The 21,011-nt window shown below is 42.2% G+C and overlaps 4 protein-coding genes across 5 annotated transcripts; all 4 read left to right on the forward strand.

Moving 5' to 3' along the window:
* Nucleotides 1-815: 815 nt before the first annotated feature.
* Nucleotides 816-8,091, forward strand: usf2 (upstream transcription factor 2, c-fos interacting). 2 transcript variants are annotated; one of them, XM_058046763.2, is made up of 11 exons: nucleotides 816-1,234; nucleotides 2,117-2,160; nucleotides 2,280-2,386; nucleotides 3,256-3,375; nucleotides 3,478-3,640; nucleotides 4,253-4,340; nucleotides 4,608-4,652; nucleotides 5,349-5,407; nucleotides 5,875-5,966; nucleotides 6,858-6,986; nucleotides 7,159-8,091. In XM_058046763.2, the coding sequence occupies exons 1-11, from the start codon at nucleotides 1,197-1,199 to the stop codon at nucleotides 7,246-7,248; spliced, it is 975 nt and encodes a 324-aa protein (XP_057902746.2). In that variant the 5' UTR covers nucleotides 816-1,196; the 3' UTR covers nucleotides 7,249-8,091. The 2 variants fall into 2 exon arrangements, with proteins under 2 accessions (XP_057902746.2, XP_057902747.2); XM_058046764.2 differs by lacking the exon at nucleotides 4,608-4,652 and having other exon boundaries at nucleotides 7,159-8,089.
* Nucleotides 8,092-8,884: 793 nt separating this feature from the next.
* Nucleotides 8,885-13,140, forward strand: tekt2 (tektin 2 (testicular)). Its single transcript, XM_058046761.2, has 10 exons — nucleotides 8,885-8,917; nucleotides 9,085-9,247; nucleotides 9,341-9,466; nucleotides 9,541-9,746; nucleotides 9,856-9,999; nucleotides 10,814-10,928; nucleotides 11,022-11,129; nucleotides 11,632-11,775; nucleotides 11,855-11,934; nucleotides 12,542-13,140. Exons 2-10 carry the CDS (start codon nucleotides 9,092-9,094, stop codon nucleotides 12,744-12,746), a joined length of 1,284 nt encoding a protein of 427 aa, XP_057902744.2. The 5' UTR covers nucleotides 8,885-8,917; nucleotides 9,085-9,091; the 3' UTR covers nucleotides 12,747-13,140.
* A 1,650-nt stretch (nucleotides 13,141-14,790) lies between these two features.
* LOC131102183 (free fatty acid receptor 3) lies at nucleotides 14,791-15,789 on the forward strand. The gene has a single exon (XM_058047686.2). It carries the CDS (start codon nucleotides 14,791-14,793, stop codon nucleotides 15,787-15,789), a length of 999 nt encoding a protein of 332 aa, XP_057903669.2.
* Nucleotides 15,790-16,960: 1,171 nt separating this feature from the next.
* Nucleotides 16,961-18,207, forward strand: LOC131102182 (free fatty acid receptor 3-like). Its single transcript, XM_058047685.2, has 2 exons — nucleotides 16,961-17,145; nucleotides 17,310-18,207. The coding sequence occupies exons 1-2, from the start codon at nucleotides 16,961-16,963 to the stop codon at nucleotides 18,205-18,207; spliced, it is 1,083 nt and encodes a 360-aa protein (XP_057903668.2).
* The last annotated feature ends 2,804 nt before the right edge of the window (nucleotides 18,208-21,011 follow it).

Genomic DNA, 21,011 nt, shown 5'->3' on the forward strand with positions numbered 1-21,011 from the left:
CGGCACGGCGGTCTAGTGGTTAGTGTGCAGACCTCACAGCTAGGAGACCAGGGTTCAATTCCACCCTCGGGCATCTCTGTGTGGAGTTTGCATGTTCTCCCCGTGCATGCGTGGGTTTCCTCCCACATTCCAAAAACATGCTAGGTTAATTGGTGACTCCAAATCGTCCATATGTGCCCGGTGATTGGCTGGCGATCAGTCCAGGGTGTACCCCGCCTCTCGCCCGAAGATAGGCTCCAGCACCCCCCGCGACCCTCGTGAGGAAAAAGCGGTAGAAAATGAATGATGAATGATTGCTTTTCTTTAGTCTTGATTTGTTTATTTATTTTTCATCTTATTTTGTGCAGAAAAATAAAAATGAAGATATTTGAGAACAGTGGAATGTTTTATCAGAGCTTTTAAAATCGGAACCAAAGCACTGAAAAAGTTTGTATATTTTTCCGTTTTTAATAAATGCGTTTTTGTTTTTTTTTTAAACCTGATGCGGCCCAGCTTTGCCCAGACCCTAGCTCCAGTGGCCCCCAGGTAAATTGAGTTTGAGACCCCTGGTCTAAACCATTTTCTTAGCTATAGGTCAAGAAAGAATCACAAGAGATCACTTTTTCAGTGACGAAAAGTCCGAAAAATGCAAATAAAATACAAAAATGTTGTACAATGTATATAAATATAACAATTCATCAGTATAAATTACACATAAAAAAACGCAAATTTGTGGAAGTACTGAAAAATATTCATGTACTCTCAGTAGTATCAAGGAGATTACTGATACAACGCTTAATATCGAATAGCTCGATATCTGGATCGATCTCCCCACCACCCCCTCCCAACTTCGTGGTGCTAATCAGCAAGCAGCTCGATGTAGCAGAAAAACAGGAAACGCATTCAAACGTCTGTAAAGGACTATAACCGAGCTAAAATAGCTTTATACTATACCCGATAGAATATTATATCTTTGCCCCTCCGTGGTGGCCGCATCGGTGCTGTGCTGACGCGCAAATTAGTAGTTTTGTCGCACAGCCGTCGAGCAGTCGTACAAGTGGAGGCGTCCATTTTAGCTCCCGTGGCCGCTCAGCGTCTCACGTGTCCTGGCCTGTAAGCCTCACATGACCCGCGTGTTTGTCCCCGTGATCACAGCCTCCATCTCCGTGGATCGGTGTCGTTGACGTCGCTCCTTTCCCACCACCGACCGAGTCTTCATGGATATGCTGGAGCAGAGTGTGGACAGCTCGGCGAGGTGAGGGTTCTGTTGTCCGTTTTCCTGCTCGGCCATGGCTTCGGTCCGAGGCCTACTTTCTTTTTAGTTCGCTCGTCTCCCGCTTTGGAGTCTTTACAAACGCTCATCTTTATGTCTAAGCTGTTTGATCCGGTTACTTTTAATCGCTTTTGCACGATTGTTTTTTTTTCCTCCTAGATGCATCAGCCGGATTGTGGTATTGTATTCCGATATCCGATGCAACATTTTCATGTTTGTTAAGTCTTTTCAGCTAGTTTTCGGAGTATTAAGGTCATTTTACAATACTTTTACTCCTACAGTCAATTACCACAATGAATGTAGCTTTTAGATGGCAAATATTCGCATTACGTTACCACGTTAAATCATTTTTTTGTTAGTTGGTAGCTATTATTACTACTTTATTTATTGTTTATTGAATGCAATTTAGCCAAGTGACCACCGGATGGCGACTCATAGCAACAAGCAATGTTGTCCGACATATGTACGGAGGCCGACGAGGGAAAACGCCTCGAGGAGAGAAATTAAATTAAAACCACTGCTTCAAATTATAAAATAGATGAAAAATATATATAAAAATGTTGTATCCGAAAAACATGCAAACATTCGCTACCATTAGCTTTACAATGTTATTACTCTGTATGCTCTTGTTGGTAGTCTGGCTAATTTTCATTTTGTTCCTTTAGCTTGCAGCATTTTTTCATGCACTTGCTTTATATGTGTTGTTTTTGCACTTGTATTAAATCTTGCAACTTTTATATGACTGCAGCATTTATATTTTGCAGCGTTTCATTGGTGTTTGTTTGTTTTCTGTTTTGGATCAGTTCTGTGTCTGGAGCGTTGGGACATAATCTTGAAATAATAAATATATTTATCTTTTTATAGTCACGACAAACAGGAGACAGACGAAGTGGTGCAGTTACAAGAAGGTGAGAGCTTATTAAACTCCTACGTTTTGATTAGGAAAATAATGCTTCTTAAAAGTAGCATTATTGGGACATATGTTGGGCTTAAATGTGCCTACTTCCTGTTGACTTGCATGTTGTAGGAGAAGCAGAGGAGCGGTCAGCAGGGACCATCTCCGGTGTCCCACAGGGTGCTTTCACTGACCACAATGTCCAGTACCAGTTCCGCACAGAAAATAGCGGAGGACAGGTAAGCATCTTTATAGCTACATTGTACTGTTGAAAGATGGCTACGGCTCAAAACAATCATGCTTTACAGCAGGGGTCTCAAACTCAATTTACTTGGGGGCCACTGGAGCTCGGGTCTGGGTGAGACTGGGCCGCATCAGGTTTTCAAAAAAAAAAACGCATTTATTAAAAAACAATTTTTTTTTTAAAACTTTACTTTGGTTCCAATTTTCTACAATAAAAGCTCTGATAAAACATTCCACTGTTCTCAAATATCTTACTTTTTATTTTTCTACACAAAATAAGATGAAAAATAATCAAACAAATCAAGAATAAAGAAAATCAATCAGTAATAAATAAATATAATAATAATAATAATAATAAAACGGCAAATAATAAAAACTTAAGAAACCACATATAGTTGGTGGGTAGACAAATTATTTTTTTCAGATTAAAATTAACAAAACATTATTAGAGCCCTGTAGACATGACTATAGTCACATTTATACTCTTTTTATTTACAATTATTTATTGCGCAACTGCTGGGTCTTGAGACACATGCTAACTCGCAAATGAGAGAGCTAGCGACCTAAACGGTAGCCTTCAAGTTATTTCCTTTAAACTTAAATAGCCAAAAACTTACCACTTCCACACGGATAGGGAGGATAACTATTAACAGTTATTTAACCTTTAACATGAACATTAATCAAACGTAATAATTTTTTCTGGGTACATGATACCATACAGCATGCATATCAAACTTGCGCGGGCCGCACTAACATTAAACTTTCATATCAAGGCGGGGGCCTCAAACTAGTGTCTTGCGGGCCCGTGGGCCACGTGTTTGAGACCCCTGGTTTACAGCTTGTTTGTCATCTGGCCTCTTTGTAGGTGACCTATCGTGTAGTTCAACTGGCAGACGACGGCATTGACTCGTCAGGCGACGGCTCAGGGGCTGTTAGCGTCGTGTCTACTGCAGCCTTTCCAGGAGCGCCACAAGCCGTGACACAGGTGGGCGACACAGACAAATATCTAGTGAAGACAGCCACAAAATCCGATTTTTTTTTTATAGGACATTGTGTTAACATCATGTCTTAATTTGTTTTCATCCAGGCTGTAATCCAGAACCCTTTCAGTAACGGCGGAAGTCCTGTCGGTGAGACCGTCGGAGGGGAGACGCGTTTCGCCTATTTTCCTGCCGCCGCTGTTAGCGACGGTACAGCCACAGCTGTGTCAGTGCAGGCCGCTGCTGACCCCGCCATCACACAAGGAGCCGGTAACTTTACACACTTTTACTTTCATTCATTCATTTTATAACCGCTTTTTTCTCACGAGGGTCGCGGGGGGTGCTGGAGCCTATCCCAGCTGTCTTGGGGCGAGAGGCGGGGTACACCCCGGACTGGTCGCCAGCCAATCACAGGGCACATATAGACAAACAACCATTCACACTCACATTCATACCTATGGACAATTTGGAGTCGCCAATTAACCTAGCATGTTTTTGGAATGTGGGAGGAAACCGGAGTACCCGGAGAAAACCCACGCATGCACGGGGAGAACATGCAAACGCCACACAGAGATGGCCGAGGGTGGAATTGAACCCTGGTCTCCTAGCTGTGAGGTCTGCACGCTAACCCACTTTTACTTTGTCTAGCAAAATGTGACACTGTCATTCACATTATAGGCCGTATTGAGAGTTTTGATGTTTTCTGCACAACTGAGATCCATAAAAGCACTACACTCAATGCAATATTGAACCTATATCACACCCAATTATACTCTAATACGCATACTGTATTGTTATAATTCAATAATAATGCATGGTTAAACTAAAGACAACAAGAACGATGAATTCAGCACACATTCAGTGTTTGACATTTGTGTCCAGGTCAGTTTTACGTAATGATGACCCCGCCCGAAGTGCTGCAGTCGGCGAGCCAACGGACTATCGCGCCACGCACACACACTTTCCCAGCGTGAGTACATCAAGCCTATTTGCACTTGACACAAAAGTCCTCCCTGAAATCACCATGTCCCTCGTCAACACACGACCACTCTTTGAGCCCAATCCTTTTAAACCCCTAAAAACCTCCCTTTCTGTAATAATTCTGTCTAATCCTGATTTGTACTAAACGAGATTAAAAAAATAAAATAAAAATAAAACAAACCTGCCAATTATTATTATTATTAAATGATCAAACATCTGAAAACCACACTGTGTCCTACTTACCTGCCATCCCCAGAGACCTTGATGAAAGCGAGATGTTGCAGCATGGCAGCACAAACTGGTGAGGAGAACTTTCAACATTCGATCCCATGCTGCCAAACACCCCCTCATCACTACTTCATGTGCAGATGGAACAAAATAATCCTGTATTGTGTGGTGTATGTGTTCTTGTCGCCTATAGAGTAAGCCTTTACATTGGTTGACCCCTGCAGTTTTACTAAAACACAGTGATTGGGTTGTACAACAGGGGTGTCCAAACTTTTTCCCACCAATGGCAGAATACTAAAGAAGGAAAACAATTTTTTTGTGAATCCCTCGGGTCACAGGAATGATGGTAGTCAACTTTACAATTAACCTATGTACTATTAATCGTCTGTAACAGTGTAAACATTTTGTATGCTGCTTCTATAACATATTAAGTGTTAGTCAAATGCACCGGGTGAGTAAGTGGCCTCAACAAAAGTACTTGCAGCGCACGGATTGGAACATCTAGCCGCATGTTTTTACATTTTTGCTCTATTTTCCAAATTTTTGCTGTTTAATTTTACTTCTACAAAAATTTTGTGGGCCGCAAATGGAGCCCCAGCCACATTTTGGACACCCCTGCTGTCATTTTAAAAAGGAAAGGCTCCCAAAAGCCTGGACTTGGGAGGCTTCACACCTCCCAAATAAGAGTCTATTAAGATGAGCTGTTCTTTATGATGTGATAGCGTAACCAGAATATTCGGGAAAAACACATGTTTTTGTGTCCTTGCAGGAAGGTGGATGGTCCACGGGCACCCCGTGATGAAAGGAGAAGAGCACAGCACAATGAGGGTATACTGTAGTTTCATTTGCTCTTTCCAATTATTAATATACAATAGTAATAAGCACTGTGAACCTCAAACAGGGTTACAGTGGAGCATCCCGATCCACTGTATAATTGAAAACAAAGTGTACTCACAGCTAATGAATGATACTGTAAGATGATCGATGAACAGATGGAATCAGCATCACAGGCCAAAGAAGACATCGACATAATCCACACTACTTGCCTTACCAATGTATATTAACTAGTGTTCACCTCCGCCTGTTGAGGCCGGATTCCGACAGTAAATCCTAGAGCTAGTGCAAACAAACTACTGTGTCCTACTGCACACAACCATGGTGTGTTGAAATGTGACTTTTGTGAGGCTATGAATGTTAAGAGCGACCGTGCAAGGAGCCACTGTATTTTCTGAATTTACCAGTGCGATAGTAATCACCTTAACTTAGTCGTTTTTTTTTTGTTTTGCTTCTTGCAGTGGAGAGAAGAAGAAGAGACAAGATTAACAATTGGATTGTCATGCTTTCCAAGATCATCCCCGACTGCAACATTGACAGTAGAACAGGCGCAGTAAGTCTTTTGTGTCAACACGAACACGGATGTTTGCACAAAAAACCCAACACATTCTATAAAACTATTTTCCCATCCACATGAGTAGGGAAAAAAAATCATCAGTTTAATATTATTAGAGCCCTCTAGACATGAAATAACACCCCTATAGTCAACATTACACTCTAATTCCCTAATATAGCAAACATAATATAAGACTCGTGCTTGTGTGTGTTGACGTAAATGTGTTCCCGAGGGGAGCTACATAAGGACAGGAAGTGATGTCGGAGTTTCAGCTTGCCGTGGGTTATGGTCCGTGTTTTTATTAGGGATTATTGTGCCTGTTTGGGAGATCCTTCAAGCCTGCAATGAGAGCCTGTTGTAGCAGCTGTGAAGTCTGGTGTTTTGTTACAGTAGCATTACTGACACCTAGTGGCCAGTCTAGAATAGTCTTTTTATGCCTTGTATTTTAGTTCATGTGGCAATTTTTCATTCATTCATTCATTTTCTACCGCTTTTCCTCACGAGGGTCACGGGGGGTGCTGGGGCCTATCCCAGCTGTCTTTGGGTGAGGGGCGGGGTACACCCTGGACTGGTCGCCAGCCAATCACAGGGCACATATAGACAAACAACCATTCACACTCACATTCATACCTATGGACAATTTGGAGTCGCCAATTAACCTAGCATGTTTTTGGAATGTGGGAGGAAACCGGAGTACCCAGAGAAAACCCACGCATGCACGGGCAGAACATGCAAACTCCACACAGAGATGGCCGAGGGTGGAATTGAACCCTGATCTCCTAGCTGTGAGGTCTGCGCGCTAACCACTTGATCGCCGTGCAGCCTGTGGCAATTTTATTGTTGAAAATTCTTAATTTAGGAAATTTGTATGTATGTGTGTGTGTGTAGAGTAAAGGAGGCATCTTGTCCAAAGCTTGTGATTACATCCGAGAGCTGCGTCAGAGTAACCAGCGACTGCAGGAAAGCTACAAAGAAGTGGAGAGAATCGAACTGGACAATGAACTGCTTCGACAACAGGTGAACAAAGAAACACACTCAGTTTCGCACTTGTGGTCGGCCATACTGCTCCTATCCGGGTTTATACTTGTTAGACCTAAAAAAATGTAACATTTACTGTTGCTGTGATGTCATAGTCGATTAAAAGTTATGTCCAAAAGCACCACCTCATCACATGTCTTCATGTTTCCAGCTTGAGGAGCTAAAGAGCGACAACGCACTGCTTCGAGCCCAGCTACAACAACATGGTGTAGAAGTCAATGGAGATGCAACACCTCAGTGATAATGAATGAAGATATTCCCAGTCACCTGAACTATACCAGGAAAGGAATATACGGCACCAGTGGAACACAAAAGTGGGCTGGGAGCCTACTGAAGAACCACTGACGGACTCGTCATGTCTTCTGTTGGTCAAACGGCTGACATTAACTGAGTAGCCCAATGAACCACTCACCCACCACTGCTTCAAGGAGAACGACCTCGGCGCACCACCGTACTTGTAAAATGCTTGATTTTACTGTAACCCTTCTACCTTCATGCCTGGTGTCTTTTTAGTTTTTTGCAGCTACCAAATCATAGGAATTACCACTTTTTTATTTAGTCGTTTTAATTTATAAACATAGCCCAAAGTCAGCACATTTAAAAGCAATGCTATATAAGGAGTGAACAGTTCTGATATTGTTTATTTTAGTGCTAAAGACCTAAATAAGGTGAATATCTGTGTAAACCCTAGCTCAGGTAATTAGTGTAGTGCACTGGCAACTGCTTCCCAGATTTTATAAATGGCTATTACATATTTTTTTTTTTATATATATAATTTCCTTTTCCCAGCGAGGGATCGTTGAGTGGTCACTTTAACTGGGCATTACATTGTAGTTTCTTAGGATCTTTTATGTTCATGAACGTGACCTCCACCTCATGGATATGTTTTCTGTGTTGCTTTTTCCCCCTCCTCTCCCCCCCAAAATGGAACAATGCTGGGGGCTTTGCGGCTAATTGAAGGCAATAAACCATGAGCATGACTGAGCGGATATATTTGTCACAGCAGCATGAAGTGGTAACTAGTGGCACACTAAGTTGTGATGCTAAAATAATAAAATGTTTATACTTCTGAAAATAGAATCAACCTTCTTAAATGATATACTGAGTTAAAGCCATAGAAGTTGACTTGTTTGCTGTCATGTGTCGGTGATATTTTCAGTGTAACATTGTGTAGTCTGGTTGCCCAGAGACGGCCTGAAGCCGTTGCTATGGAAACCGGCCTAGCGACACCAGCTAGCTGAGCATACTGGCGCTTTACGGTGAGTATAAAGGATTGAAACTTTTACACATTCATTTTGAATAGGTTTGCAGTGGCCCGTATTTACTATAATGTTAATGTTAAAAATATTAACTGTTTAAAAAGTACAATCTTTAAAAACATGCAAGCATAGCCGAACAATTGTTTGAGGTTGCCTACACTATATGACGTGCAGATGAGTAAAATGTTGTATTTTCTATAATTTTCAATGTAACGAATACATGTTCTAACACATTTTGTTAAATGTGAATGATATTTAACACAAAGTTACCGTATTTTTTATATTCTCGATTAAATAAATTCATATTTACACGCTATGAATACAGGTAGATTCCACCATTTCGTCCCCGCAGATTCGTCATTATATAAACGTCAAAGTTTGACGACCCCCGCGTTCCATAGAACTTTCCATAAAAATTCAATTTCTTCTACAAATAATTGGTCATAAAAACATCATACAGACATATGGCGTCACCAGTGTACATTACGGGAATTTACGTTACCGCCTTCACTCAATGACGTAAGCCTAAATCAGACTGTGGAATGTGCTTAATATAGGTGTGTAAATAGACCGTTTCGTTGATTATTGGGGAGGGAGGATTGTTCTCTTTGTGGGCCTGGCTATCTTGCTGGCTGAAGAATTAATGTGAAGGTATTTTGAGTGTAATAATCGACCTAAAATGTTCTAATAAATAATTAATGATGTAGCATATGGGACTTAAGCTTGACACCCGTCTATTATATATAAAGTGTTTTTTTTGTGTGAAGTTCTGCACCTTCAGTGATCCAGATCCTTGATTTATCCAGATATTATTGCAGGGGCACCATGTCCAAACATCCCGAGAAGCCTAGCGTGCACTACAGTGTGCCAGAGTGGTGCAACAACAACAACCAGCTGTCTACCACTGCACAAATTGAGCAGCAGCTTTCAAATGTAATCCGCCAAGAGAGCAGATCCCTACGCAATGACACTAACTGTAAGGTGGGTTCTAGTTGATGCCACAATAAAGAAGTCGTGTCCCAAGTCATCTCCGTAAATTTGGTGAGTTTTTTTCATTTGTCTTTCCCTACACAGACATTGTGGGATGAGAGTGATACCTCCAGCAGGTTGAGTGATCGGATCTGGGAGGTTGCAAGATGGAAAGAGCTGCTGGTATCATGTGCACAGAAAGTGGATGAAGAGATGGAAGCGCTAACATTGGTAAGGAGACACCCGACTCCTGGTTTATGAGACCAGCGCTCTTTCCACTACTAATCCTTTGTGTGCTGTGACAGTCTAAAACCCGGACCGAGGAGACCTTGGCTGCCACTGCTGTTCCCTTGGAGGTCACCTTGGAGAGCCTTACCCTGAGGGAGGGCCGGCCAGGACTGGAGTTGGTCAACGACACAGTGGAGGAGCAGCTAAAAAACGAAGTGTACGTCATCGAAAGAGTGCAGCAAGTTCTTCAGCAGCACATCGACGAAGCCTTTGAGCAGCTCTGGTAGGATTATCATCACACTGGTTTGTGGTTTTACGTCATTCCAGTGGCACTGGGTATATATCCACACAATCTGCATAGCTGCTTTTGTTTTTTTTTTTTATGTTGTCAGTATTTTGCAAAAAATTCGACAGCAGCTAACTGCGGACCTCCAAAACAAGATGGAAACTCTGGATATTGACACGTCCTGTCTGGCACTTACAATAACGTCCTCCCAGATCTCTCTGAAGCCCAATCCTACTCGAATACCTGCAGGGTAATTACGCAACATGATGAGACAAATGTTTACATTTTGCCTCTGTCAATGTGTTTGCTGTGTGTGTTAGCATGCTAACATTAACATATTAGGATTTTTATCAATTTTCAGAGGTAGCTACTTACTGTAAAGACCTACACTATAATGCTAGGTGTTAGCATGCTAACATTAGCATGTTAGCATTGCTAGCATGCTAAAAGACTTACACGATAATGCAAGGTGTTAGCATGCTTTTAGCCATTTTATAGCTAGACACAAATAACACTTATCATAACTACATTGTGTGTTAGCATCCGATGTTATCATGTTTGCCCTGCTAGCATGCCAACATCAGCATAGTACCATTTTAGCCATTTTCATAGCTATACACTTACTGTATATAAACAGTTAACCACTATTATGTTAGGTGTTAGCATGCTAATGTTAGCATGTTAACATTGCTATCATGCTAACAGTAACATAGTAGCATTTTAGCCGTTTTCATAGGTGGACTTATATAAACACTTGGTCCTATCATGCTAAATGCTAGCATGCTAACATTAGCATGTATGCTGCCTGGCAGAGGTCTGCGCCTTTGTCTTTCACGAATGTGTTCTAACAGTTAAAGTCTAAAATTCACCATGTTTGTATCTTTCAGACACTCATTGCAGAGGCTGAAGCCTCCAGTTTATTTATATAGCCTTTAATTACAAAATAGCCTCAAACGGCTTTACAGGCTAGCAACAACAGACGTGCATGGATGTACCTATGGTGCACAATTGTAGTGAAAACAGGGTCATGTGTTAACAACCGTATGTATTTATCTCTCCCGAAGCTCCAGCACACCACACGAGTGGATCAGGTTCAGCCAACTGAATTTGGCTCGGGCCCAGGAGGCAATGCGGCTGTCCCAGCAGATGAGGGACGACATGAGTCTCTCCAGAGTCAATGTATGTGGGATGAAACCACTCACTGCTATTTTTTTTTCATTTTTCCTGGCTTAAGCAAACTTTAGATCTAATTCCCTTCTCGGTCCTGTTTAGATGCAGAATGATTTGAAGAAACAGCAAAGAGCCACAGAGTTTGCACTTCGTAAGCGCCATCACCAAGAACAACAGGCTTCCAGTGAGCTTCAGTGGCAGTTGAAAAACGTGAGCTCGATATTTGTCAAGCACTTCATTACCATACCATATTTAACACACCCATATATACGGTATATTTTGCAGTGTGAAATGTTAGAAAAAATATACATCACGCAGAGAACAATAGTCAGCAAAAGTAGGTATGAGGAACTCACTTTGTCACGCTGTGCAGATGTTTCAGACGGTTGTTGGGAGGATCTTCATGCTGTTTTTTGCGGTGCTGCTTAGATGGGATGCCCACTGAGGGTCTTTACTGAAAAATGAAAGGATGCAAAGGACACATTGATATTTTGCCTATGTTAAGAAGCTATATACATTTCAAGCAAAAACGTTGTTCCCTGTTTTGTGCTCTTATTTTGGTTTTCTGTTTCCTGTTTGATACGATATGCAGCCGCTTTGCCGTAGCAATCAATCCAACCGTCAATTTAGGTGGAGCTGCATTATACCCAAACAGCAAAACAAAAAAAATGCATTTATGGCAATCTTATTAAATGTATGTGTCCTGTAATAGACTGAAGATGAGATATCAGAGATGGAGAGTGACATCTTCAGACTGGATGCCGATTTGCAAGGCAAGATGGCCCCACTGAAGTTAGCCCACACCAGACTGGAGAATAGAACCTACAGACCAGGCATGGACCTGTGCAGAGATGAGGTGGACGTGCAGCATAAATTGATATGAATACAAAAGTATAGCTTCATTGTTCATTTTTTTCATTCTTGATCATCTCCAGGCTCAGCGTACCCTTGTTGATGAAGTCAATCAGCTGCAGGCTACGATTGCCACTTTGAAGAAGCAGCTGTGTGAAGCTCAGTGAGTTTTTATTACCTCTGTCAATGTGTTTGCTGTGTGTGTTAGCATGTTAGCATGCTAACATTAACATATTAGGATTTTTATAAATTTTCAGAGGTAAGCTACTTACTGTATATAAAGACCTACACTATAACGCTAGGTGTTAGTATGCTAACACACAGCATGTTAGCATTGCTAGCATGCTAAAAGACTTACATGATAATGCAAGGTATTAGCATGCTAACATTAGCATAGTAGCATTTTTAGCCATTTTATGTGTGTTGTGTGTTAGCATCCGATGTTAGCATGTTTGCCTTGCTAGCATGCCAACATCAGCATAGTACCATTTTAGCCATTTTCATAGCTATACACTTACTGTATATAAACAGTTAACCACTATTATGTTAGGTGTTAGCGTGCTAACACTGCTATCATGCTAACAATAACATAGTAGCATTTTAGCCGTTTTCATAGGTGGACTTATATAAACAAACAAAGGTCCAATCATGCTAAATGTTGGCATGCTAACATTAGCATTTATATCGCTTGGCAGAGGTCTGCGCTTTTGTCTTTCACGAATGTGTTCTAACAGTTGAAGTCTAAAATTCACCATATTTGTATCTTTCAGACACTCATTGCAGAGGCTGAAGCTCAATCACAGTAAACTGTTAGAGGATCTCTCCAGGAAACGAGAAGCCTTGGCTCTGGAGCAACGCTGCATAAACATTCGAAGCCGCCTCATCCCAATATTACATGGCGATGACACCCCGGTACCACTGGTCCTGCTCACTAACTCTAGTGGAAGGAGCACCCAGCATCTTACAGCTCAATAGGAATTTGTAGTCTGAAGCAAATTTGACTAATCTACCGAGAGGATTGTGTCATTTTCAAGATTAGATTTGGTGGTACATGTGGCTTTGTATAAAATATTTGCAATCTAGACAGTATTTAACTAAGAACTTCCATCCTCCTGAGAATCTGTGTGTCGTGTTACTAATGCATCGAGTAGAGTGATTTGTCTCTAAACTTGATATATTTTTTAAAGCTTTCTCTGGCATCCATCAAGATATGTCTGGCATCTAAGTGTATTCAGACTCACGTTTGTGTAAGGTCATTTTATTGTCCTTTATCTTTTTAATGGTTGTGTTTGGCTCTGTCATGATGTTTGACCATCGGCCGCTGTTTAGAGCATAAAGATAATAATGTGAACACTGACTCAAGTATTGTAAAAAAATAACAGGGTCATTTGCAAATTGGTTATTTTTAGGGATGTCTGATAATTATCGGTACTGTAATCGGTATTTGATTTTCTTTTTCCTCGACCATGAAAATAGTGGCTGCACGGCGGGCGAGTGGTTAGCATGCAGACCTCACAGCTAGGAGACCAGGGTTCAATTCCACCCTCGGCCATCTCTTTGTGGAGTTTGCATGTTACGGGTACTCCGGTTTCCTTCCACATTCCAAAAACATTCATTCATTCATTTTCTACCGCTTATCCTCACGAGGGTCGCGGGGGTGCTGGAGCCTATCCCAGCTGTCTTCGGGCGAGAGGCGGGGTACACCCTGGACTCGTCACCAGCCAATCACAGGGCGGATATAGACAAACAACCATTCACACTCACACCTATGGACAATTTGGAGTCGCCAATTAACCTAGCATGTTTTTGGAATGTGGGAGGAAACCGGAGTACCCGGAGAAAACCCACGCATGCACAGGGAGAAGATGCAAACTCCACACAGAGAGGGTGGGCAGAGGGTGGAATTGAACCCAGGTCTCCTAGTTGTGAGGTCTGCACGCTAACCACTCGACCGCCATGCTGCATTCCAAAAACATGCTAGGTTAATTGCCGACTCCAAATTGTCCATAGGTATGAATGTGAGTGTGAATGGTTGTTTGTCTATATGTGCCCTGTGATTGGCTGGCGAACAGTCCAGGGTGTACCCCGCCTCTTGCCCGAAGACAGCTGGGATAGGCTCCAGCAACCCCTGTGACCCTTGGGAGGATAAGTGGTAGAAAATGAATGAATGAATGGATCATGAAAACGGATATAAAAAAATGATGTATACAACACTGGAAAAACTGGCATCAATCATGGCTAAACCAATTTTTGAGGTGATTGACAAAAATGGCGCAGCTACTCATTAATTACTATGAGTCCTTTTTTTCAACATTTGTAACTATTTGATCAGCTGAAGATTAAGTTATTATTATTAGCTTCTGGACTGGATATTTTTGTTGTATAAATTGGCACTCAAAATTAATGCTAGAAATCTTAACTTACTGTAGTGTTGCTTTTTGTGTATATTCCAAAACATAGCCTCTTTTTTGTTCCATATATGAGTCCATTCTTGTTTTGAACATTTTCTATCTGTCAATAAATCAGCAGTGAGTTTCTGCTCCATTTACTCCCAATATAAGCTTTTTGTGACACGCCCACTCTTCCGTGTCACACTCGCCACCATAAAACAACGAGGTGTTTCTCCATGCCACAAACAAGTCATTTTTTATCCTTCCATTGCTTTCACTACTTTTTACGACTTGGCTCTCTAGTCTTACAGGCTCATGATCAACTCTGACTGAATTATTCTGAATCATTTCACCCAAAGGTCCAGATGCTACTCCCCTCACCAAGAGCAATTATAGCAGCCTGGTTCCCTGCTAAATGTGCATTACTTCTGCATGAATGCGTGCGTCTTCTTATCTGCATCTCGGCATCATTGATGGGGTGCACAGCGACATGCATCACTGCCTTTGCGCCCACCACCTCAGTCAGGACAGTCGCAGACGAGAGTAGCGGGATAATGCAGCTATGGCGAAGAGGAGAAGGCGCCACTTTTTTACACAGTTTCTTAGTGTTAGCATAAGCTTTTAAAGCGATGCACGTAGCTGTCAAGGACTGCGTCGCACTCTTAATCTACTCTTTCACTTTCCTGCTGGGTCTTCCTGCCAACCTGCTGGTTCTCTTCGTGTACGTCCGCAAAGCCTCCAAGCGTGGCGCCACACCCAATGTGGTCTACGCCCTCAACTTGTGCCTGGCCAACCTGGCGCTAGTGGCCTGGCTGCCCGTCAAGGCCTTGGAGACTTTACTTCAGGACTGGATGCTCCCAGCCCCCGTGTGCCTTGCTTATAGCTTCTTCCTCTTCTCCTCGCTCTATGGAAGCTGCCTCTTCATCACGGCGGTGACGATGGGACGCTACCTCAGCATTGCCTTCCCCATTATCTACAAGCGATACCGCCGTGCTCGCATCTCGTGCTTCATCAGCGCTGCCCTATGGGCTTTGGTGCTGCTTCACCTCGGAGTTGGCCTGGCGGCTGAAGGTGGAGCCCACTTTGTTTCAGTTAAGGATGACGCTACGGCGTGCTATGATCACTTCAATCCCTCCCAACTAGCCGTGCTGCTGCCGCTACGCTTGGAGATGGCGATCGTCCTTTTTCTCCTTCCTCTGATCGTGTCATCGTTCTGCACGCTGCGCTGCGTCACCCTGGTGTGGCGCTCCAACTTGCGGCCCATGGGGAAGAGGCGAGTTCTCACAGTGGCCCTGTCCACGCTGGCTGTGTTTGTGGTGTGCTACGCTCCCTACAATGCATCGCACCTTGTCGGGTTTGCGTTGGGGGAGAATGTGGAGTGGAGAACCTACGCCATGTTGACAAGCTCCTGCAATGTGTTCCTGGAGCCGGCTGTCATGTTGATGCTGTCACCCGCCGTGTCTCGGGGCTTCATGGGAAGAATGTGCGGAGGGCAAAGCCACTTCAGCCGCATTGAAGGCGGTCGCCAGAATTGCACCACCCCAACTGTGGCTCATGTCAGGTCACCAGCGACGACCACTGAGAGGAGTCAGGCTGGTGCTGAGGTGCCCAAACTGAGTCAGGAATGAGGTCACCATGGATGACCTTGTAGGGGATTCACATCATTAGGTGGAATGAAATACACAAGAGCCAAATGAATAGCACAGCAGCTTCACGGACAGTAGATCCAGTTTTGACTCTTCTCCGTTGTCACACTAATCATGTTGGGTTACATGAACACTCATAAGTGTGAATGTGAGCCACCTGGGATAGGCTCCAGCTCACCCGTGACCCTAACAAAGACGTGCTATAAAGAAAACACACATTACGGTGTGTAGTATGTTTTAGCTTAATTTAAATGTTCACTGTGAGCTGTTAATAAACATACTTATGTTAAATATAAGTAATCCTGTCCAGTCATTTATCTTTCTGTCAATAAAATATAGTGAAAAGTGGTATATTTCATAGTGGAAAATGGTGATTAATCATGATTCATCCAATCATAAGACAACTGTACTTAAATAACGACCTCTGTCTCCCCCTGGTGGTGGAAATGCTTTGTGCGTATACATTGAAAAAAAGCCTTTCCATCCAATGTCTTTTCACTCACAGGGATGACCTTCAAATGTCCATTTTACAGGTTTAGACAGTCTGATTTTTAAAAAATGTAAATTATTTAATGATTAAAATTATTTAAAAAAAAATACATTTAAATGAAAATTATTTAAAAAATTATTTTGTAAATATTTTTTTATTATATATATATATATAATATTTTAAATGATTAAAATGACCCTCTCATCCTTTAGGATACAACCCTCAAGAGGACAAAGGTGTATGCCCCTTGGTTTAGACTAGAGCAAGGGTGTCCATTGTCCAATGTGCGGCCCAGGGGCCATTAGAGCTTTGTTTGTTTGTTTTTTAATTGGCCCGTTGCACATTCTAAAAATATAATTCAAAAAGAAAACTAAAAAGTTGTACTTTTTGGAAAATTACAACAGCAAAGTGTAAATATTATGGGAATAAAGTTATTATTACGCAAACTCCAAAAAAGAGATTTGAGCCTGGATCACCTGAATGTGAAAGCAGACGTGTCCACCACTTTTACCACCGTGCTGTCCACTAATTACAGCCACAAAACTAAACAGCGTTAATCTGTTTGCAAACAACCATCACGCATCATCCTTTCCACTCCTGCCCTGTCAAGGATGATTGACACAGTGAGTGATTACAACACATTTCCACATATATATAATAACAATGAGCGGTTGCGGGGTGATGATGTTTGCAGAGCGCGGAAAGATTGTGTCCAGAATCCTTATTAAACTTCCGGCGGGGATGGTGAGATTGGATATATTGAGTGTGATTGAGGGCAACACATGCAGTCAGATAGAAGAGTCGCAAAGCAATGGAGAAGCTGATGTTTCATGTTTGATGGTGGTCAGGTAGGCACAGTGTTTATAACTGGAATTGATGAGACTAAATATAACGATAAAAACTATACTATTGTACCACAATGATTGTGTGTATTATATATTTCATTATTGATCAGTGCATAACTACAATATAATTCTACAGTTTTGTTGATGACCAATGTTGTGTTCTCCAGTGTGTCAGAGTGTGCCATGCTGCTGCTTTTGCTGTCTGTCTACATCTTCACCTTCCTGATGGGTGTCCCCGCCAACATTCTGGCATTCTGGACCTTCTGCCACAAAGTGCGCACCAGGGCGGCCCCCATAGACATCCTGCTCCTCAACCTTACCATCTCCGACCTCATCTTCTTAGCTTTCCTGCCCTTCAAAATGAAGGAGGCCGTCGACAACATGGCCTGGTTGCTGCCTTTCCCCCTGTGTCCCTTCACCGGCTTTGTCTTCTACGTCACTATCTACAATAGCACCCTGCTCCTCACGGCTGTGGGTGTGGAGCGGTACTTGGGGGTGGCGTACCCGCTCAGGTACGCCCTGTGCCGCAGGCCTCGATACGCCGTGGTGGCCTGTGTGGTCTTTTGGGTGGTGACCTCCATGAATCTGAGTATCGTCTACATTATGCCCTATGCTCAGTGGTGGGGGAATGACAAGCCTCCGTCGACCTGCTACTTGAACTTCACAGGGGATGAGCTCAAAATCCTCCTGCCTTTCCGCCTGGAGCTCTTCTTAGTCCTCTTCTGCATTCCGTTCATCATCTGCTGCTTCTGCTACGTCAACTTCATCCTCATCCTGTCCCGTCTCCCCAACATCAGCAGGCGTAGGAGGCTACGTGCCATCGGACTGGCCCTGGGCACCCTCATTGTGTTCGCCGTCTGCTTCGGGCCTTATAACGCCTCCCACGTGGTGGGCTTTGCGCGTCAAGAAAGCGAAGACTGGAGAAAAATGGCGTTGCTGTCGAGCACCCTCAACGCCTGCCTGGATCCGTTTATCTTCTACTTTTCGTCGGCCGCCGTCAGGAGCATGTTAAAACGTTGCTTTAAGAACGTCATGGCCAAGATGCACATCCTGAAGTGGGGATGAAATCTAAAATAGTTTTTTCTGAGTGCTTAAAGTCATTGATAGAGTGGAATAATCACCCTACATTATGATGACATGGAACCATGTGACTCTTGTCAACCAATAAGCAAGACAATACTACTAATGCTAAAATACAATGGGCATGCATGTTATGATCTGCTTTTGCCTTTAAATTGTGAGCTATTGTTTTCCTTTAGTATTCTGACATGATGATGACATGAAAGGAACAGCTGAGCTTTTCCTTCCTTTAGTTTTATTGAGGCATAATGTGATATGCTTTGGATCATGAGCCTTGCTTTGCTTTGGTGTTTTGACACACGATAAGAAGAGTTGGGGTTTGTTTTTTTTGTTTTTTTTTTGCCACATAATGCGGTCTGCATTGGATTAAGAGCTGTTCCTTCCCCTTCATATTTGACACATGATGTGGTATGATTTGTACTGTAGGCTGTTCCTTTGTTCATTCATTCATTCATTTTCTACCGCTTTTCCTCACAAGGGTTGCGGGGGGTGCTGGAGCCTATCCCAGCTGTCTTCGGGTGAGAGGCGGGGTACACCCTGGACTGGTGGCCAGCCAATCACAGGGCACATATAGACAAACAACCATTCACACTCATTCACACTGACAATTTGGAGTCGCCAATTAACCTAACATGTTTTTGGAATGCACGGGGAGAACATGCAAACTCCACACAGAGATGGAGGGTGGAATTGAACCCTGGTCTCCTAGCTGTGAGGTCTGTGTGCTAACCACTCGACCGCCGTGCCGCCCTGTTCCTTGGTTGTTTTTTTTTTTTCTACTTTAGACTGGACGCTGTTCCTTTCTGAGGGGTGGGGGGGTTGCCATATAATATGGTATGCTCCGGACTGTAGGCTGTTTCCTTCTGTTTGTTTGTTGTTTTTTGCAACATGATGTGGTATGCTTTGGACTGTAAGCTGTTCCATTGGGGGCATTGGGGGGGTGCTACATGATGTGGTATGCTTTGGGCTGTAAACTGTTCCTTTGGGTTTTTTTTTGCTACATGGCTGTTCATTTATGGGTTTGTTTCTTTGCTACATTATGTGGTACTTTTGGCTGTAAGCTGTTCCTTTCTCGGGAGGGTTCTACATGATGTGGTATTGTTTGGACAGTAACCTGTTCCTTTCTGTGTTTCTCTTTGGGGGATTTTTTTGCTACACGATGTAAGCTTTGTTTCTTTCTTTTAGTTTTTTTTTACACCTGAGCTGTACCATTAGTTTGCAGCCACATTTTTTATATGATGTGGTATGCTTTGGATCATCCTGTATTTATTTTTTTTAGCTGATCCTTTCCTTTTGTTTTTGAACACAAAAAAAACAGAAGGGTTCAAAGCAAAGTTGTGGTACTGACCTCATTGAATATCTAGGCTTGATATGTACTGTACATAGTCGCTATAGAAGCGTGATTAAACAATACATCTGCTGCCTGCTTGTGACTCAGAGGGAAACGAGGAAACAGTTTAATCAGTGTTTTATCAGGGATAGCGTAATAAAAAAAAACGGAAGCAAATACTGTAATCTAATTTAAATTCATAAGCACACGCTGCTGTGTGTACATATACAGACATTACACAATAGTGCCATGAGGTTATTAAGTGATGTGAAGGGACTTTACAAACACGAAGGCAGCACACTTTGCTGATAACTGACATTTCCTGCTTTGTGGCGGACAGTACACAAATAAAAGCTTTTTATAGCAGTACGCCGAGTACTGGCACACTGATTGACTTACATGTATATTACTGTGTCAGGGTCAAGGCAGTTCGGCACAGGAAGTCATCCATCCCATCCCGTCCACTTTGGTTGAAATTGTGCTGTATTCATTTATTTCATTTCTTGCATTTCATCTGTGATGAATACATGTTTGTTGTTACATTTTCAACAGACTACCTTGAAGGTTAAAAAACATGCATAAATACTTCAAAACAGCATGTGAAAAGTTTTGTATTACCAAGATAATATGTGAAAAAAGATAAATATTTAAACTGTAGATAGCGCAATTGGTAAATACACACCAAGCACCTTAACAAAGCTCAAATCATGTAGAAATACGCTAGAATATAGTGATTTGCTTAGCCCCCCCCCCCCTATTTTCTCAGTTTTCCAAATACAACTTTGTTAGATGTTCTTCCAGCACAATGACGTAAAAAACATCACGTGGACTAACAGCACACTTCTCAGTTTAATTTGCCATTGGCCAGGGTCGCTATTAGGTAATGTTCATTAAACAACAAGACACAAATAGCGTTTGGAGGACGAAACATACAGTATGACAAAAATAGACTTGAAATTAAATAATAATATTAAATATCAAATTCCTCGTCGGAGAAAAAAAGAGCTCAAAAATTATTGTTTGTTTTAAAAACAAAATGTCAATATGGTAAAAAAAAAAAGAGTCACCTTTGGAGTCCAAAGACGAACTAATTCTAGCTAGCTAGTTGGCTAACTGGCAACTTTCAGTAAGAAAAGTAGCTATTGGCTGTCGTTGAAGTCGTTCGATGACGCCATCGTATATTTGCATATAATTTGCATATGACGTAAACTGCTGCAGTTAAACAGCTTAACCTCGTCGAAGAAACTAAAAGAGTAAAAACACCTTAATTTATGATTACAACTACAAATACACTTGATTTTTGGTTTAAAAATTGGCCATAAGTTCATCAATGTAAAATAATGTAATATTTAATGTCGACCAAAGTTCTCCCATCACACTTTGGCAACTGAGAAAAATTAGCATAATTGAACAGCTAATAACAGATAATGCTGAGTTTATTCTATGGCTCATAATATCT

The sequence above is a fragment of the Doryrhamphus excisus genome, linkage group LG7 (assembly GCF_037039965.1).
Source record: "Doryrhamphus excisus strain RoL-2023G ecotype Guam linkage group LG7, RoL_Dexc_Guam_v1.1, whole genome shotgun sequence".
Classification (NCBI taxonomy): Eukaryota; Metazoa; Chordata; class Actinopteri; order Syngnathiformes; family Syngnathidae; genus Doryrhamphus; species Doryrhamphus excisus.

Bases quoted from the DNA above. Each gene is read 5' to 3' on its own strand.
- usf2 (XM_058046763.2), top strand. From the start codon at position 1,197: ATGGATATGCTGGAGCAGAGTGTGGACAGCTCGGCGAG. The intron at 4,653-5,348 runs GTGAGGAGAACT...GTGTCCTTGCAG, and splicing joins CAGCATGGCAGCACAAACTG to GAAGGTGGATGGTCCACGGG. The intron at 6,987-7,158 runs GTGAACAAAGAA...TCATGTTTCCAG, and splicing joins ATGAACTGCTTCGACAACAG to CTTGAGGAGCTAAAGAGCGA.
- tekt2 (XM_058046761.2), top strand. From the start codon at position 9,092: ATGTCCAAACATCCCGAGAAGCCTAGCGTGCACTACAGTGTGCCAGAG. The intron at 9,248-9,340 runs GTGGGTTCTAGT...TTCCCTACACAG, and splicing joins GCAATGACACTAACTGTAAG to ACATTGTGGGATGAGAGTGA. The intron at 11,935-12,541 runs GTGAGTTTTTAT...TGTATCTTTCAG, and splicing joins AAGCAGCTGTGTGAAGCTCA to ACACTCATTGCAGAGGCTGA.
- LOC131102183 (XM_058047686.2), top strand. From the start codon at position 14,791: ATGCACGTAGCTGTCAAGGACTGCGTCGCACTCTTAATCTACTCTTTC.
- LOC131102182 (XM_058047685.2), top strand. From the start codon at position 16,961: ATGAGCGGTTGCGGGGTGATGATGTTTGCAGAGCGCGGAAAGATTGTG. The intron at 17,146-17,309 runs GTAGGCACAGTG...TGTGTTCTCCAG, and splicing joins TCATGTTTGATGGTGGTCAG to TGTGTCAGAGTGTGCCATGC.